Source organism: Lolium rigidum, chromosome 6 (assembly GCF_022539505.1).
Source record: "Lolium rigidum isolate FL_2022 chromosome 6, APGP_CSIRO_Lrig_0.1, whole genome shotgun sequence".
NCBI lineage: Eukaryota > Viridiplantae > Streptophyta > Magnoliopsida > Poales > Poaceae > Lolium > Lolium rigidum.
The window spans coordinates 150,322,733-150,335,810 of NC_061513.1; the positions used below are offsets into that span (position 1 = coordinate 150,322,733).

Genomic DNA, 13,078 nt, shown 5'->3' on the forward strand with positions numbered 1-13,078 from the left:
TTTCAAAATGGAAATTTCAAATTGCTGAACAAGTTCTAGGCATATTCAAAATAGAAAAAGCATGTATCTACCCCCTAACCATAAAGTCGGTCGATCTTACGAAGTCTATTGGTTTCAAACATGGAAATTTCAAGAACCTCCCAAAAGCTTCATTTTATAGTGACTTCCATGCTTGCCTTTTCATTTTCATGTTTTAAAATTGTTTAAATCTTGGTCGATCAAACCTAGCTATTATTCAACCAAGATTCAAATGGGCATAAAATTAAAAAAAAACAGAAAATGAAAACCAAAGCACATAGCCTTCTTATGTCATATATAGTAAGAATTCAAGTTGATCGGGTCTATTGCAACAACAAAAATTGTCGCAATAGATACCGTTTTGTGGCAATATGCACCTATTGCCACGAAATGACGTTCGTTGGCAAGCGTTGCAATTACATGTATGGTAATAGGCTATTGCAACGAAAACGCGATTGTGGCAACAAAGCGATCTATTGCAACAACCATGTGGGAAGTTGCCACATGTTTTCCCGTGGCAGCACTCACTTGTCACCACAATTTGGTTTGTGGAGATAGCTAGTCGCAACATGCAGCCGTGTCGTGGCGTTTGCCAGTTTGTGGCGATAGACATTTGTGGCAATAACCTGTGCCAACGACCTAAGTTTCGTGGCGCACTCTCTTTCGTGGCGATAGCGAGCCGTGGCGATAACCTATGGCAACATCTACTGGTTTGTAGCATTAGCCATTTGCCACGAACCGCTACGCTCGTGGTATTAACTTATGGCGACGATCATTTCACTCGTCGCGATAAATAGGTATGGCAACGGTACAAAAATTTGTGGCGGGAAGGTGTTGCGACAATTGTAACATTTCGTGGCGATACTCTATTTCAACAAAATCCAGTTTCGTGGCGCCAAATGCTTATCGCAACGGGGAAAAAGCTTGTAGCAAGAAGCTACTGCGACAATGCGAACTTTTTGTGGAGATACTCTGTTTCAACAAAATTCACAATTGTGGCGTTACATACTTTTTGCAGCGTCCAAAATGTTTGTGGCACCAAGTTATCGCCACAATTTGTAGGTTTTGTGGCGATACTCTATTTCAACAATTTTTTATTCCGTGGCACCAAATAGTTATCACATCATGCATAAAAAATGTGGTAACAATTTATTGCAACAATAAAAAGTTCTTCGTTGCTACATCCTAACGCAACAAAGCATGTAGTCATGGCGACTAGGATTTGACGCAACACTATATTTTTCGTGGTGCTAACCTAAGGCAACAGAAAGTGAGTTGTGGCAATAGCTTATCGCAACCATAAAAAAAATACAACCATTGAATTACAAAATTCAAATTCACACGTATAATATGTAGGTTCATACAAATCACAATTCTCATATCAAATATCCATCAAATGCAACTAAAGTAAAATGTAGGTAGCAATCCAGTAGAGTTGAGTCCATTAATTGCCACCATGGTAGTTCAACTCTCTAAAGTATGTGCAGTTTTCCGTGTACTTCAACCCTGTCCAGCATTCTTTGGGTCCTGCAATCAAAAAATGAAGAAAAAAAATACTTTTAGTAAGCTTATGTATCTTCTGATTCATAACTGATTCGATAAGCAAGTCCGAGAGGATATAATCGTAAGGAATCTGGTATCACTTTAATTTTAACCATGTATTACAAAAGCATATATCTTAATAGAAATAAATATCTATCTAAGTCTATAGGTTCTATGCAGAATCATGTTGATGATGACAAAGGTATATGGTAACTCTAAACACTGGCTTGTTACTTGACAGGTTGGAGCACAAATAGAAACTGAACTTAAATAGCAGAAGCTAGACAGTTGGATAGTGTCATGTATATTTCAATGGAGAATTAAGTGCCACAAGTGAAATGACAGCAGCATCCATGATAAATATTGTATGTATTAGAGATTAAACATGAGAACCAAAAAGGGGGGCTCAAATTCAATTATCAGGTCTGAGTCTTGATGGTCTCCAGTTAGTACTAGTATTAACACATTTAGCAAGAATGCAATCTGTATAAGCCTATCCTGATGCACATTGATGAAAAATTAGAAGTTCACACTTAAAACATCTGAAAATTCGGACAACCTCTTACATATACATTGATGAAAAATATGTGCACATTAAATTTCCGTGAAAAGATATGTTCATTTGTGTGCAACTGTGTGGTAAAACTGACAAGGGGGTGACTATTTGATCGTCAAAAAACTGACTAGGGGTGAAGTTTAAAATATAAAGATACATGCACATGGGCATATTTTTCTAACAGAACTATGCAAGTGCACATAGTACTCCATATGTAGATTTAGGCAAAGTATTTGAATTCTTTGAAGTGTAAAACATAATTCTTTAGCCAAGCATACTTCGGAAATTACACCAGGACTACAAACGGAGAAAAACTTGTTTAACATGATGAGGATGGCATTGAGAGTTAGAGGATCCCTCGTAATGCATTAATAGAACTGATATCTGAGAAGCAGGGAGTACAAAGAGAGAAAAGGACCCAAGATTAAAAATCTTCGCATCCGACTATCTCATCTAAGATCCAAATTAGGATAATGGAATAAAGTTATTAAACTGGAAACAAAGAAACTTGTTCCTGGTATCATCTGCTTTCTTATTTTCCATGTCATACATACTAAATTACTGGAGTATCTATTTTCCTGTTTTCTTGACATCAATTGTCTAGTTCACATGATCTGACTCACATGAACTACAATCGGGTAATGGAAAAGTAAGTTTATTAGTGATTACGAGAGATGCCCATGTGGCCTTTTTTCTTGCTTACATGTTACGAGGTTGAACGAACATTACATCTCGCACCCATTTTAGTTCACTTGTTTATTTGATATATCAAACAGATCCAAGATTATTAGAAAACCGTCAAATACGAGAGGGGAAGCATTTTTTAGTACTACTTATGAGATGAATAAGACTAGTGCATCGAGGTTATGCCGAGAAAGGTGCATCATGGAGGCATGATCTCAACAAGCAATGCGGCAAAGCACTTGAACATGCATCTCGGTTAATTTTGCATGACACATATACATCTCACAAATGCATATGAACATAACAAGGACAAAATCAATTGTAGAGGAAGAGGTTGTACAGAAGTATTGCTATGCTACTAAAAGCTTGTATTATGAGCATACTAGAAAGGGAAAGTCTCAAGCCCAGATAAGTGGTTTTCTTTATAGAACTGAGCAAGATTCAGACAAGTAAAGCATGAAGCACAGATAAGTGGTCTTCTTTATAGAACTGAGCAAGGTATTGTTGTGACTTACCAATGCTCTGTACATTCGAGAATTCAGTGTTGCAGCTTGTATGAGTGAATTTGTAGAAATCAAATTTGACTTTGCTCCTGGATTCCTGTTAGGACTGGAGCTCTGTAAAAGAGTGGTTTGCAAATTTGAATTAATATTTTCTTTGTCATTCCTCTTCTTAAGCACCTGCAAGTAGAAGTGCACTTTCAGCAAGACAAGTTAGCAAAATAAACCTTACAAGGCAGGAAGCATATGACCGTAATTACCTGTTGGTTTCCCATCTGTTGGCTAAATCTAGCCATCTGTTGGTTGAACTTTGCCATCATGGTTTTTTCAAATTCGAGCCTTGATCTTCGCTCCTCTTCCACCATTTTTTCCCTTGCATCACGCTCTTCTTGCAACTTCACCTCAAGTTGCTCTCTCTCAGAACGCTCGAAGTCAATACTCTGCTGCATGTTTGCACGCTCAACTTCTAATTGTTCTTCTAATTCGCTAACATGCTGGCTGAGCTCGAGTTTCGTCGCGGGGTTTCAGCTGCAACACGAGCTTGGTCCTCAACTCTGCATCCGAAACCTTTCGGAACCAGTTTTGGGCTTGGCCATGTAGCCGTAGCCACGAGGCTGCGATGACTTGCATTGAACTGTGTCTTTATATGCGATCTGAAAAACATTGTTTCTCTCGCTCGCTTGATAGTGGACCTTTTGTTTCAGTTTCTTTGTTCTGCACCGCTTCACGTGCTTTGTCCTAAGAACGAAATGAACAATTATAGTTACCACATCAATATTGATCTATAAAAGCTGAAACAAGAATAACACAATGTATCAGTACACTCACATAAACTTCCTGGGACTCTGGGTTAGACCATGTTCCATTCTTTGTGTGTGTCAGTTCCCATAGAGCAACACAATCCGGCTCTTCTCCAGTTTCTAAGTTTCTCCGCAAGTAATATGACAATGAGAAACTTCAAACATGAAACCATAGCTACCATCGAGGCATACATATTTAGTTAGGCTCATACCTTCTCAAAACTTAGTTGCGCGTACGATTTTGATCCAACTCTATGTTTTGTCTTCTGTTTCTTGCGATTATCGGAGTTCATTTGGCTGCGTGCCTATCCATTCATTGAAACCAAATATAAACAGCCAAACAACACACTTCATGTAAACACACAGTACACACAAACAGTGAGATTAGAGATAACCTGGAATTTTTCATCATTGCCGAAGTAGTTGATCATCCATTCCCACTCTTCTGGTTGTAAATCTTCCGGAACATTAGCCAATCTAGCATCATCTGTTTTGAATGCCTTGTAAGTGGAGCTTAGAGTTGATCGCCAGCCTCTATATCGCTCTTGCGCAATTCTGAGAATTTTCTCTTCAGTTTCCGGTGTATCTTCTAGGTCCCATCTGTCCTGTAAAACATAGAACAAATGAATATAAATAAGTGGTGCATTGGCGATGATAAAATAAGATAACAGACGTGAATAAGGTTGTACGCACTATCACATCTGCGACAATGAGTCGATGCACACTTGGGTGAATGTCGGACCACCTCCTCACCCCAATGAGTGGTACCTTCCTTTTCATTATCACTACCACGTCATCCTTGAATGAGCGATAGTTCATTCCTATCGTACCACCCAACGTTTCAGAGAATGTAATATTTAGCTTCGTAGATCCGCTGGCAAAACGCTTCTGAGCTGCTTTAACACCTTTTACAACACCTCGCCCTTTCTTCTTCTTCTGTCCATCTGCTTCTACAGCCCAAATCATAGAAAAAAGTATTGCATGACTTGGTTATTAGATTGTGTCAGATCGGAGGACCCAGATTTGAAGGAGAGAAAGTACCATCCTGTAGTTGCGCACGATAGCGGCGAGCATGGGATGGCCATTCATCCAGAGCACACATGTCATTAGCTGACACTGGAGTGTCAGATTGTCCTTGAGTACCTGTACAAGATTTAGCAATATTGAAGATTTAGCAATTTAACCCATACAAGGATTTTATGCATTATAGCAAATGCTAGGGACAACTTAAGTGAGATAAACAGTTTACCAGATCTGGGTTGCCCACCCTTGTTTATGTATTCGGTTATACTTTCCGTCCTTGTTAAGACAACAGAGCCTTTCCTTACTGCACACAAAAACAATAAAAGGACATAGCATTAACAAACCAATATTGATGTGCACCATTCAGATAGGTGATCAAGAAGTAAATATGGTGTGTACCAGCAGCATCCACCGTTGAACTCATCCTTATGCCCTTGAGTAGGTACGATCAGAAATTGAGGCATATTCAGAAAAAAAGAACACAAAACGTAAAGCAGGCATACTTTAGCACTTCAATATCTTGGAAACAATATTTTAGAATGTCTTGTTTTTGGAATAAAAAGATGCAAGAATGACTATGATAGTATGCCTGTCCAACATAATTTTAGACAAGCTGAATGGATCACATTTTGTTTCCACCAGAGGTACCACAAATAACATAACACCTCAGATTCAGAGTAATGCACCTACATGTGGCTCTCTTACCAACTAGTTCTGTTCAAGCCAAACTACCTTGAAGAGGTAGCATTACATATAGAAAAGGCACAAGTCGAAAGCATGAATCATCTACTGGCACAAGTCGAAAACTATTCAGAGTTCCATAGTATGATTGCAGGCAAATGCAGATTTTACAGAGTATTTGGATAGCAGGTCATCATGCCTGATACCATTATACAAGAATTTGAGAGCATCTAATAATAAGAGAAGTCTGTTATCACATAGTTATTATCACACATTGAATTGTCTTTTGTGAAGACAAGCACAAGCAGCTGGATAGTGTCATGTTTGAATTTTAAAAGATCACAACTCACAATGTACAAAATGTTCAGAAGCACGCTTTAATACAGAACATGCATCCAGGGCACACATTTTCAGTTATAATCATCACAAATTCAATTACCAATAATCAAAAACAAAAATGATGCAAAAGCAGAAGCATGTGTACTGTACAAACACCAATAACCTTTTTATGTGTGAAGATATGCTGAACTTCTAATGACAAAAACATATATTACATGAATACTGAACATGCTTCAGTAGAGATGAACATTATTTCAGTTCAGATGAGAATAAACTACATACATGTTGAGACTAGATTCAGTAAAAGCATCGGGAGTACAATGTCCTTCACTAGTAGTACTAATATTTTCCCATGGGCCCCTTGATTCATATCATGTTCAGAAACGGTAAACTGACAGTCTAAACTCGACAGTGGGCTATCCAAAATTACATGTCCAAGATCATGTACATACAGCTGTAATGAACTGTAACTTGTGAGGAAGAGAAATTGTAAATAAAAAATGCAAACTCGTTTCATGATTTGAAAACTGAAATTACAATTATGTTTGCCCAATTTTACATGTTCCAATTCATGTAAATACCAGTGTAATGGACAGCAATTTGTCATGTAAAGAATTGATAAGAAAATGCGAGTACAATCCTAACCTTTTTTTACAACTATATCCATCAGCTAACTTAATCATGCACTCCTGCTCGATGTTGTGCGTTTTACATCTAAAGGCATCGTACCTCTGAGCTCGATCCCCGTCGGTAACAACAGAGGAAAAAATCAATAAAAAAAAGAAAACTGAACACAAAATCTACAAGCAAGCAGACTTGATAAAGCACGCAAATCCCCCCTGCCTCCGCCCCTGGCGCCAGGTTGTTGACGGAGTCGAGGACTGGCAGCGCGGCATCATCCCCAGCAGGCCGGCACTCTCCTTCCAACAAACAAAAAATGAAAGGAAGCGGCTGAGGCCAGGGGCGGAGCTGAGCGTGCGCGGCGGCGCGGCTAACTAGCCATCGGCGAAGAAGACGAAGTGCCGATGGGCGGAACGGCAAGTCGACGAAGGTGCGGCGGAGCGGCGATTCGCCGTTGTCGACGGCGGCGCGTCCGCCAGCACAGCGGAAAGTCGACGAAGGCGCGGCGGAGCGGGCGATTCGCCGTTGTCGACGGCGGCGCGTCCGCCAGCACAGCAGCAAGTCAATGGAGGCGTGGTCTAATCTCGGCCAAGGCGGAATAATGGACGAGCGCGGGCAAGTCAATGGAGGCGTGGTTCGTGCGAGTGGCGATGTGGTTCTAAGATGGGAGGGGATTGGAAGAAAATGGGGATCGGAGGAAAATAACCTGAGAGATTGTAGTTCCGATCGGCGGTGGTGTGTTGACGCCGCGATAACGCCGTGAACACGGACGAAGACGAAGACCTCAGATCCAATCGCCACCGTGATGACGCTGTGATTTCGTTAGAGTACTAATCGGGAGTAATTGTCATGTGCTTTTACCGGGAAGGTTAAATAGGCTACTTTTTGGTGGGAACGAAAATATTTGGGCTGAGATTAATGAGGCGTATAGCGGGAGTTTCAATTTTTTTGGCGTAAATGCTAATTAGGTGGTGGGAAAGTAATTCTTTTTGGAGGGAATGTTTACAGTAAAAAAATAAATTTGAAAAATAATATTTCTGAGCAGTATGAAATATATATGCTGCTAAAAATAATGTTACTAAAATTATCTCTGCCGTCGGCGATCTAGTTGTACAGTTCTAGGATGGGAGGAGATAGGAAGTGAATTACCGTCGGCGGTGTTGTTCGTTGGGTTGACGTCGCCATGATGCTGTCAGGTTGGAAACGCTTCGTGAGCCGTCCTTCCGATTGGCTTCTCTCCCCTTCCCAACCGCCGCTGCGAGATGCAGCTCGCGTCCCGGCCGCCCGTTCCGCACTGGACCACGGCGACCTCGACGCCGACAGCTGACCTGCTGCTTCGCCTTCAACCACGATGGGTTGCTGCTCGCCGAGCGGCCGCTGGCGAATTGGTCTTATGCACCGGGGGTATATTCATATTACCGCACGCCGGCGAACGCGAAGGTGCCGGGGATAACCCCTTACCACCGGCGAGGTGATCGCCGGCGAACGCGAATGCGCCATCGATAGCCCAAATCCATGCGCCGATAGTAAGGATTTTTGTAGTAGTGTCTCTCTCCCTCCATCGCTGCCGCGCGGTTCTAGCGATGCGACGGTCCATCTATGTCGGTCCAGATGGGCGATGCGACGGTCCATCTATGCCATTCCATATATAACGGTTTGTATCGAGAAGTATTGGTACATACACAAGGGGTCATCATGTTGATCATGGAACCAAAATGAAATGCCGCCACATATGTCGACACTTTCCAACTTGAAAAACCCAAGGTGTACTTGATGTAGGGTAATGGAGGTGATGTGTGTGGGGGGGGGGGGCTTCGCTCATTGACAGAAACATAATGGCACCTTCACTTTGAGGCTACTATAGGTCATAGTGTTGCCTTGAAATATGATTGTAGATGGGAGATGGTACCGTTGATCTATGTCAGTTCAGATGGGCAATGCGACGGTCGATCTATGCCATTCCAGATATAACGGTATGTATCGAGAAGCAGCTGACATACACAAGGGGTCATCGTGCTGATCATAGAACCAAAATCAAATGCCGCCACATATGGCGACACTTTCCAACTTGGAAAACCCTAGGTGTACTTGACGTAGGGTAATGGAGGTGATGTGGGGGGGGGGGCTAGGCTCATTGAAATAAACATAATGGCACCCTCACTTTGAGGCTACTAGGTCATAGTATGGCCTTGAAATATGATTGTAGATGGGCGATGGTATGATCGATCTATGTCAGTTCAGATGGGCGATGCGACGGTCCATCTATGCCATTCCAGATATAACGGTTTGTATCGAGAAGCAGTTGTGCATGCAAAAGGGGTCGTCGTGTTGATCATAGAACCAAAATCAAATGCCGCTACATATGTTGACACTTTCCAACTTGGAAACCCTAGGTATTTGATGCAGGGTAATGGAGGTGATGTGGGGGAGGGGGGCTACGCTCATTGATAGAAACATAATGGCACCTTCACTTTGAGGCTACTAGAGGTCATAGTGTTGCCTTCAAATATGATTGTAGATGGGAGATGGTACCGTCGATCTATGTCGACCCAGATGGGCGATGTGACGGTCGATCTATGCCATTCCAGATATAACGGTATGTATCGAGAAGCAGTTGTACATACACAAGGGGTGGTCGTGCTGATCATAGAACTAAAATCAAATGCCGCCACATACGGCGACACTTTCCAACTTGGAAAACCCAAGGTGTACTTGACGCAGGGTAATGGAGGTGATGTGGGGGCTACACTCATTAAGGAAGTTCGATGGTACATCGACATTTATTTGATACTACCCTAATCTACTCCGAGTCCCAGTCGAAGTCCGAAGAGTGGGTGGTGTCGGACACCGGAGTGGATGTCCACTCGAAGGAGGAGGAGGAGAGGACGATCGCGACCCGGCGCCGTTTTTCTTCTCCTCCACCTTCCTCGCGGCCTTCTCCACCCTCTCCGCCTTCCTCGCCGCCGACGCCGCCTGGCTCTGCTCGCGGTCCGCCTTCTTCTTCTCCACTGCCACCTGCTCCTCCTCCTTCTGCGCGTAGAACGCCTCCATCGCGACGACGTCCTCCGGGACCTACCGCGCCCACTCGAGGCGGAGGCGCTCATCGCGCTCAGCGATGACGAGCCGCTGCTCGAGCACGCACTGGCGCCGTTGTTGCTCACGCGTGACGGCCGACGACGGCGGGGCGAGCGCCGCCGCCTACTCCCGCGTCCACACATCGTCGAAGTTCATTGTGCGGCGGGAGCGGCCGAGGCGCCAGGCGATGACATCGTAGGCGCGCGCCGCCTCGTGCGCCGCCTCGAACGTGCCAGGGCGGATGCGGCTCCTCGCCGGAGCGGATCTCTACGTCGAAGTGGCCGCTTGGCCGCGATAGCTGGAGGAGGAGCGACGGCGGGGAGGCATCGTGTCGGCGGAGGCGAAGCGGGGAGACGTGGGAGGCAGAGGTGGAGCGACACGCGGGCGGCTGAAGTTTCCGCGCGGTTGGCTTGCGCGCACGTGGCGTTTATAGCATGCGCGGCAGCCTAAGAGGCAAGTTTCCCGGCGGGATAGCGCAAAAATCGCGGACGCGGCAAAGTTTTTAGCGCGCCGCTTTTTCGCGTGTCCGTTTGAGACGCGCGGGTTCCCGCGCGCTAAACTGGCGGTTTTTTGGGGGGCGCGTCTTTTACTGTTGCAGATGCTATTATGCGAGTAGGTGAAAACACACTTATGGCTTGACGCCTTGTCTCCGTTTATTCAGATTGATATATGTACCCGACCCCTGTTCTCTTTCCATCCCCAATTACAGTCTTTATTAATTTTGGGCTAACAGTTTGGGCCTCTAAAGTTTGGGCTGAAACGGTGAGTGAAAATAGACATTTAGGAAAAAAAAAACAGGCCAACGTAAGACAACTTCTCCCTCCTTCGTCTTTCACGCCGCCTTGACCGCCCTTCTATCGTCTTGCAGCGCCGCCGCTAGGGTTCTTCAACAGCGCCGTGTCCTCCTCATCCCCAACGGCAAGGTCAGCCCCCGCGTGCAATTTGATCACTTCTGGGACGGATTTCGTTTTCCCCTCTGTCCTACTCATCGATTTTGATTTGGCAGATTTGATGTGAACAACACCAGGGCAATATTAGCGACGAACTGATTCAGGTACTGCATACGTCTCAATCCCAATACTCTCAATAGGTGCACACACATGGGAAGTAATGTATGCTATAACTGAGTATTAATGGTAACTGAAAAACTGCTGCTACTGATGATGTCCACAACTCATTTTCCCTGTATGGTTCTTTGGTCCCAACTCCAATTGTCCCACCTTATCAGATACTTGCAATGCAAACACATAGGAGACACTTGATCAACCATACCAGTTCAAGTTTGGATCCAGATAATTCTCTTTGGAGTTCTGTATATACATGAATTTGGAGAGAGAGATAAGACTAAATAATGTCGCTTTACAATCTCAAATCCACGGAACGCTATTTTCAATTTTGTACTTATATGGATATATTGGAGGTGTAATAACAGCCACAGCCTAGGAGTCTTGTAAAACCACTAGAAACACCGGTTCAGGTTAGGGGAGAGACCAAAAAAACAGTCCCACTGCCACTGGTTGCAAAAGCATCATGCAGGCGATCTATGTACAGAAGCGAAGGCAATTGTCCCACCGAGGGCGGGCGGGCTCTATACAGTCCTAGTTCTACCCTTTCTCTGAGCTTCCAAAGCACCAGCGATATTTAGCTTCTCGTGACCGTCAGCCTCCATGCCTAGGCAGATGAGCGCCATCCCTTGCAGGTAGTGTGCAGTTGGCCAGTCAGGTGATATTCCCTCTGCTTTCCTCGCGTCTTCGAGGCCATCTTCCAGCCTGCCAAGTACAATGTTCGCGAAACCTCGTCGCACTAGCATAGTTGGGGACTCCATGGCACCGGTATCGACAAACTGCAAAATATCCACAAGTGTAAATTATAAACTTCATGGTTCACACTGTCCATATGTTAAATTGGCTTGGATAAATTCATATTACCATTTCTATGCAACAAAAGAACTGTTCTAATTAGGCTTGAACTGAATAATGCAGATACAACACAGGACATCTCGGTTTAGTAATATACCCAAATAACGGGTTCCCAATACCAAACCATTTAGAGAAGGAACATAAATAGTGACTGGATTGTTCCTACCCAAGTGACTAGTTTGTGGAAAAGCAGTCTAAATAATAACAAAAATAGAAGAGAAATATTAATGTAGTCGATTTGTAACTGGTGAAGAGTAACAGAGTTTATGTGCATATAGGAGAACTACAATCGCCCGTAACATGTGATATTGTGAAAATACCCTTGAATAACACTCGACCACTTCCATAAAATCTTTGGAATGAAAAGCATCATCTCCATGCTTCTTGACTTGAATACTCTCAGCTGGTTGTCCAGGCCATGAGCTTAAGGATACCTGCAGGTTCCATCAGATTTTTATACCAGTCAAAAACAACATTTAAGCTCAAAGTAGTGTAAGTCCAGGAAGTTGCTGAGTTGCTACTTTCCTATCTTATTTCCGAAATTGAGTGGGTCCCATTGTTTTACGTGTGTAAATGAAAGTTTCCAAGCACAGATCAAAGTTCAACAAGCATTAGATAAAAATAGTCAGCAACTCGGCATTAAGGAGCTACCATAAGAGCAATAAATGTTTAGTAACAAAAATAGTTCTTACCTTAAAGGTTGCTCTGTCATCCTCGCTATATCCATCAATGACCAACATCTCATGTACCCCCTCAAGGTTTGCTGTGGAAAATGGATGTTGGGATTTGCTTTGTTTTCCTTTCTTGGGATATTCCCTACAAATACTTGACCCTAATGCATACTGATGATGCTCGTTGTAATTCAGCCACTAATGCAGCTGCTATGTTTTTTAACAGGACTGGCTTTACGAACATAAGGCAAAATGACGCGAGATAAGAGTTGGATGGATAAGGACAGAGATTCTGCTGAGTGGCAAACTGGCCTCAAGGATTTCTTGAATCTTGCTTTTCCTGATGCTCGTCCAAACTCAACTGCCCCATGCCCATGTAGGAAATGTCTGAATAATGCTCAGAGAAAAAAGAGGGATGTTCACAGTCACTTGCTGCACAATGGTATGGATCCGACCTACACTAACTGGATATACCATGGTGAGCAACCAGATGAGGGCAGCATTTCTGATGATTCGGATGATGAAGACGCTGTAGATGATGGTGCTGGGTTGTGTGACATGCTCAATACTCTCATTAGGGGCACAGACATGGGAAGTAATAATGCAGATCATGATGAAGGTGCAAGAGACATTCCTGTGGATGATTCCA

The 13,078-nt window shown here is 43.6% G+C and overlaps 3 protein-coding genes across 3 annotated transcripts; all 3 read right to left on the reverse strand.

Annotated features, from left to right (window-relative positions):
- Positions 1-1,319: 1,319 nt before the first annotated feature.
- LOC124668566 lies at positions 1,320-3,790 on the reverse strand. The gene is made up of 3 exons (XM_047205678.1): positions 3,561-3,790; positions 3,316-3,480; positions 1,320-1,545 (listed from the first exon to the last, which is right to left on the reverse strand). Exons 1-3 carry the CDS (start codon positions 3,747-3,749, stop codon positions 1,519-1,521), a joined length of 381 nt encoding a protein of 126 aa, XP_047061634.1. The 5' UTR covers positions 3,750-3,790; the 3' UTR covers positions 1,320-1,518.
- A 516-nt stretch (positions 3,791-4,306) lies between these two features.
- Positions 4,307-7,111, reverse strand: LOC124663415. Its single transcript, XM_047201120.1, has 6 exons — positions 5,523-7,111; positions 5,350-5,427; positions 5,142-5,243; positions 4,794-5,050; positions 4,496-4,705; positions 4,307-4,405 (listed from the first exon to the last, which is right to left on the reverse strand). Exons 1-6 carry the CDS (start codon positions 5,545-5,547, stop codon positions 4,307-4,309), a joined length of 771 nt encoding a protein of 256 aa, XP_047057076.1. The 5' UTR covers positions 5,548-7,111.
- Positions 7,112-11,087: 3,976 nt separating this feature from the next.
- On the reverse strand, positions 11,088-12,793 carry LOC124661759 (probable serine/threonine-protein kinase BSK3). The gene is made up of 4 exons (XM_047199634.1): positions 12,451-12,793; positions 12,079-12,192; positions 11,572-11,682; positions 11,088-11,454 (listed from the first exon to the last, which is right to left on the reverse strand). The coding sequence occupies exons 1-4, from the start codon at positions 12,496-12,498 to the stop codon at positions 11,428-11,430; spliced, it is 300 nt and encodes a 99-aa protein (XP_047055590.1). The 5' UTR covers positions 12,499-12,793; the 3' UTR covers positions 11,088-11,427.
- Between the last annotated feature and the right edge of the window lie 285 nt (positions 12,794-13,078).

Excerpts from the sequence above, each read along its gene's own strand:
- LOC124663415 (XM_047201120.1), bottom strand. The coding sequence starts at position 5,547 with ATGAGTTCAACGGTGGATGCTGCTG. Across the intron at positions 5,428-5,522 it reads TTCAACGGTGGATGCTGCTG|TAAGGAAAGGCTCTGTTGTC; the intron begins GTACACACCATA and ends TTTTGTGTGCAG. Across the intron at positions 5,244-5,349 it reads GGGTGGGCAACCCAGATCTG|GTACTCAAGGACAATCTGAC; the intron begins GTAAACTGTTTA and ends AATCTTGTACAG.
- LOC124661759 (XM_047199634.1), bottom strand. The coding sequence starts at position 12,498 with ATGTTGGTCATTGATGGATATAGCGAGGATGACAGAGCAACCTTTAAG. Across the intron at positions 11,683-12,078 it reads TGGTCGAGTGTTATTCAAGG|TTTGTCGATACCGGTGCCAT; the intron begins GTATTTTCACAA and ends GATATTTTGCAG. Across the intron at positions 11,455-11,571 it reads AAGACGCGAGGAAAGCAGAG|AGAAAGGGTAGAACTAGGAC; the intron begins GGAATATCACCT and ends TTGGAAGCTCAG.
- LOC124668566 (XM_047205678.1), bottom strand. The coding sequence starts at position 3,749 with ATGCAGCAGAGTATTGACTTCGAGCGTTCTGAGAGAGAGCAACTTGAG. Across the intron at positions 3,481-3,560 it reads AACAGATGGGAAACCAACAG|GTGCTTAAGAAGAGGAATGA; the intron begins GTAATTACGGTC and ends TTCTACTTGCAG. Across the intron at positions 1,546-3,315 it reads CTCGAATGTACAGAGCATTG|GACCCAAAGAATGCTGGACA; the intron begins GTAAGTCACAAC and ends TTTTGATTGCAG.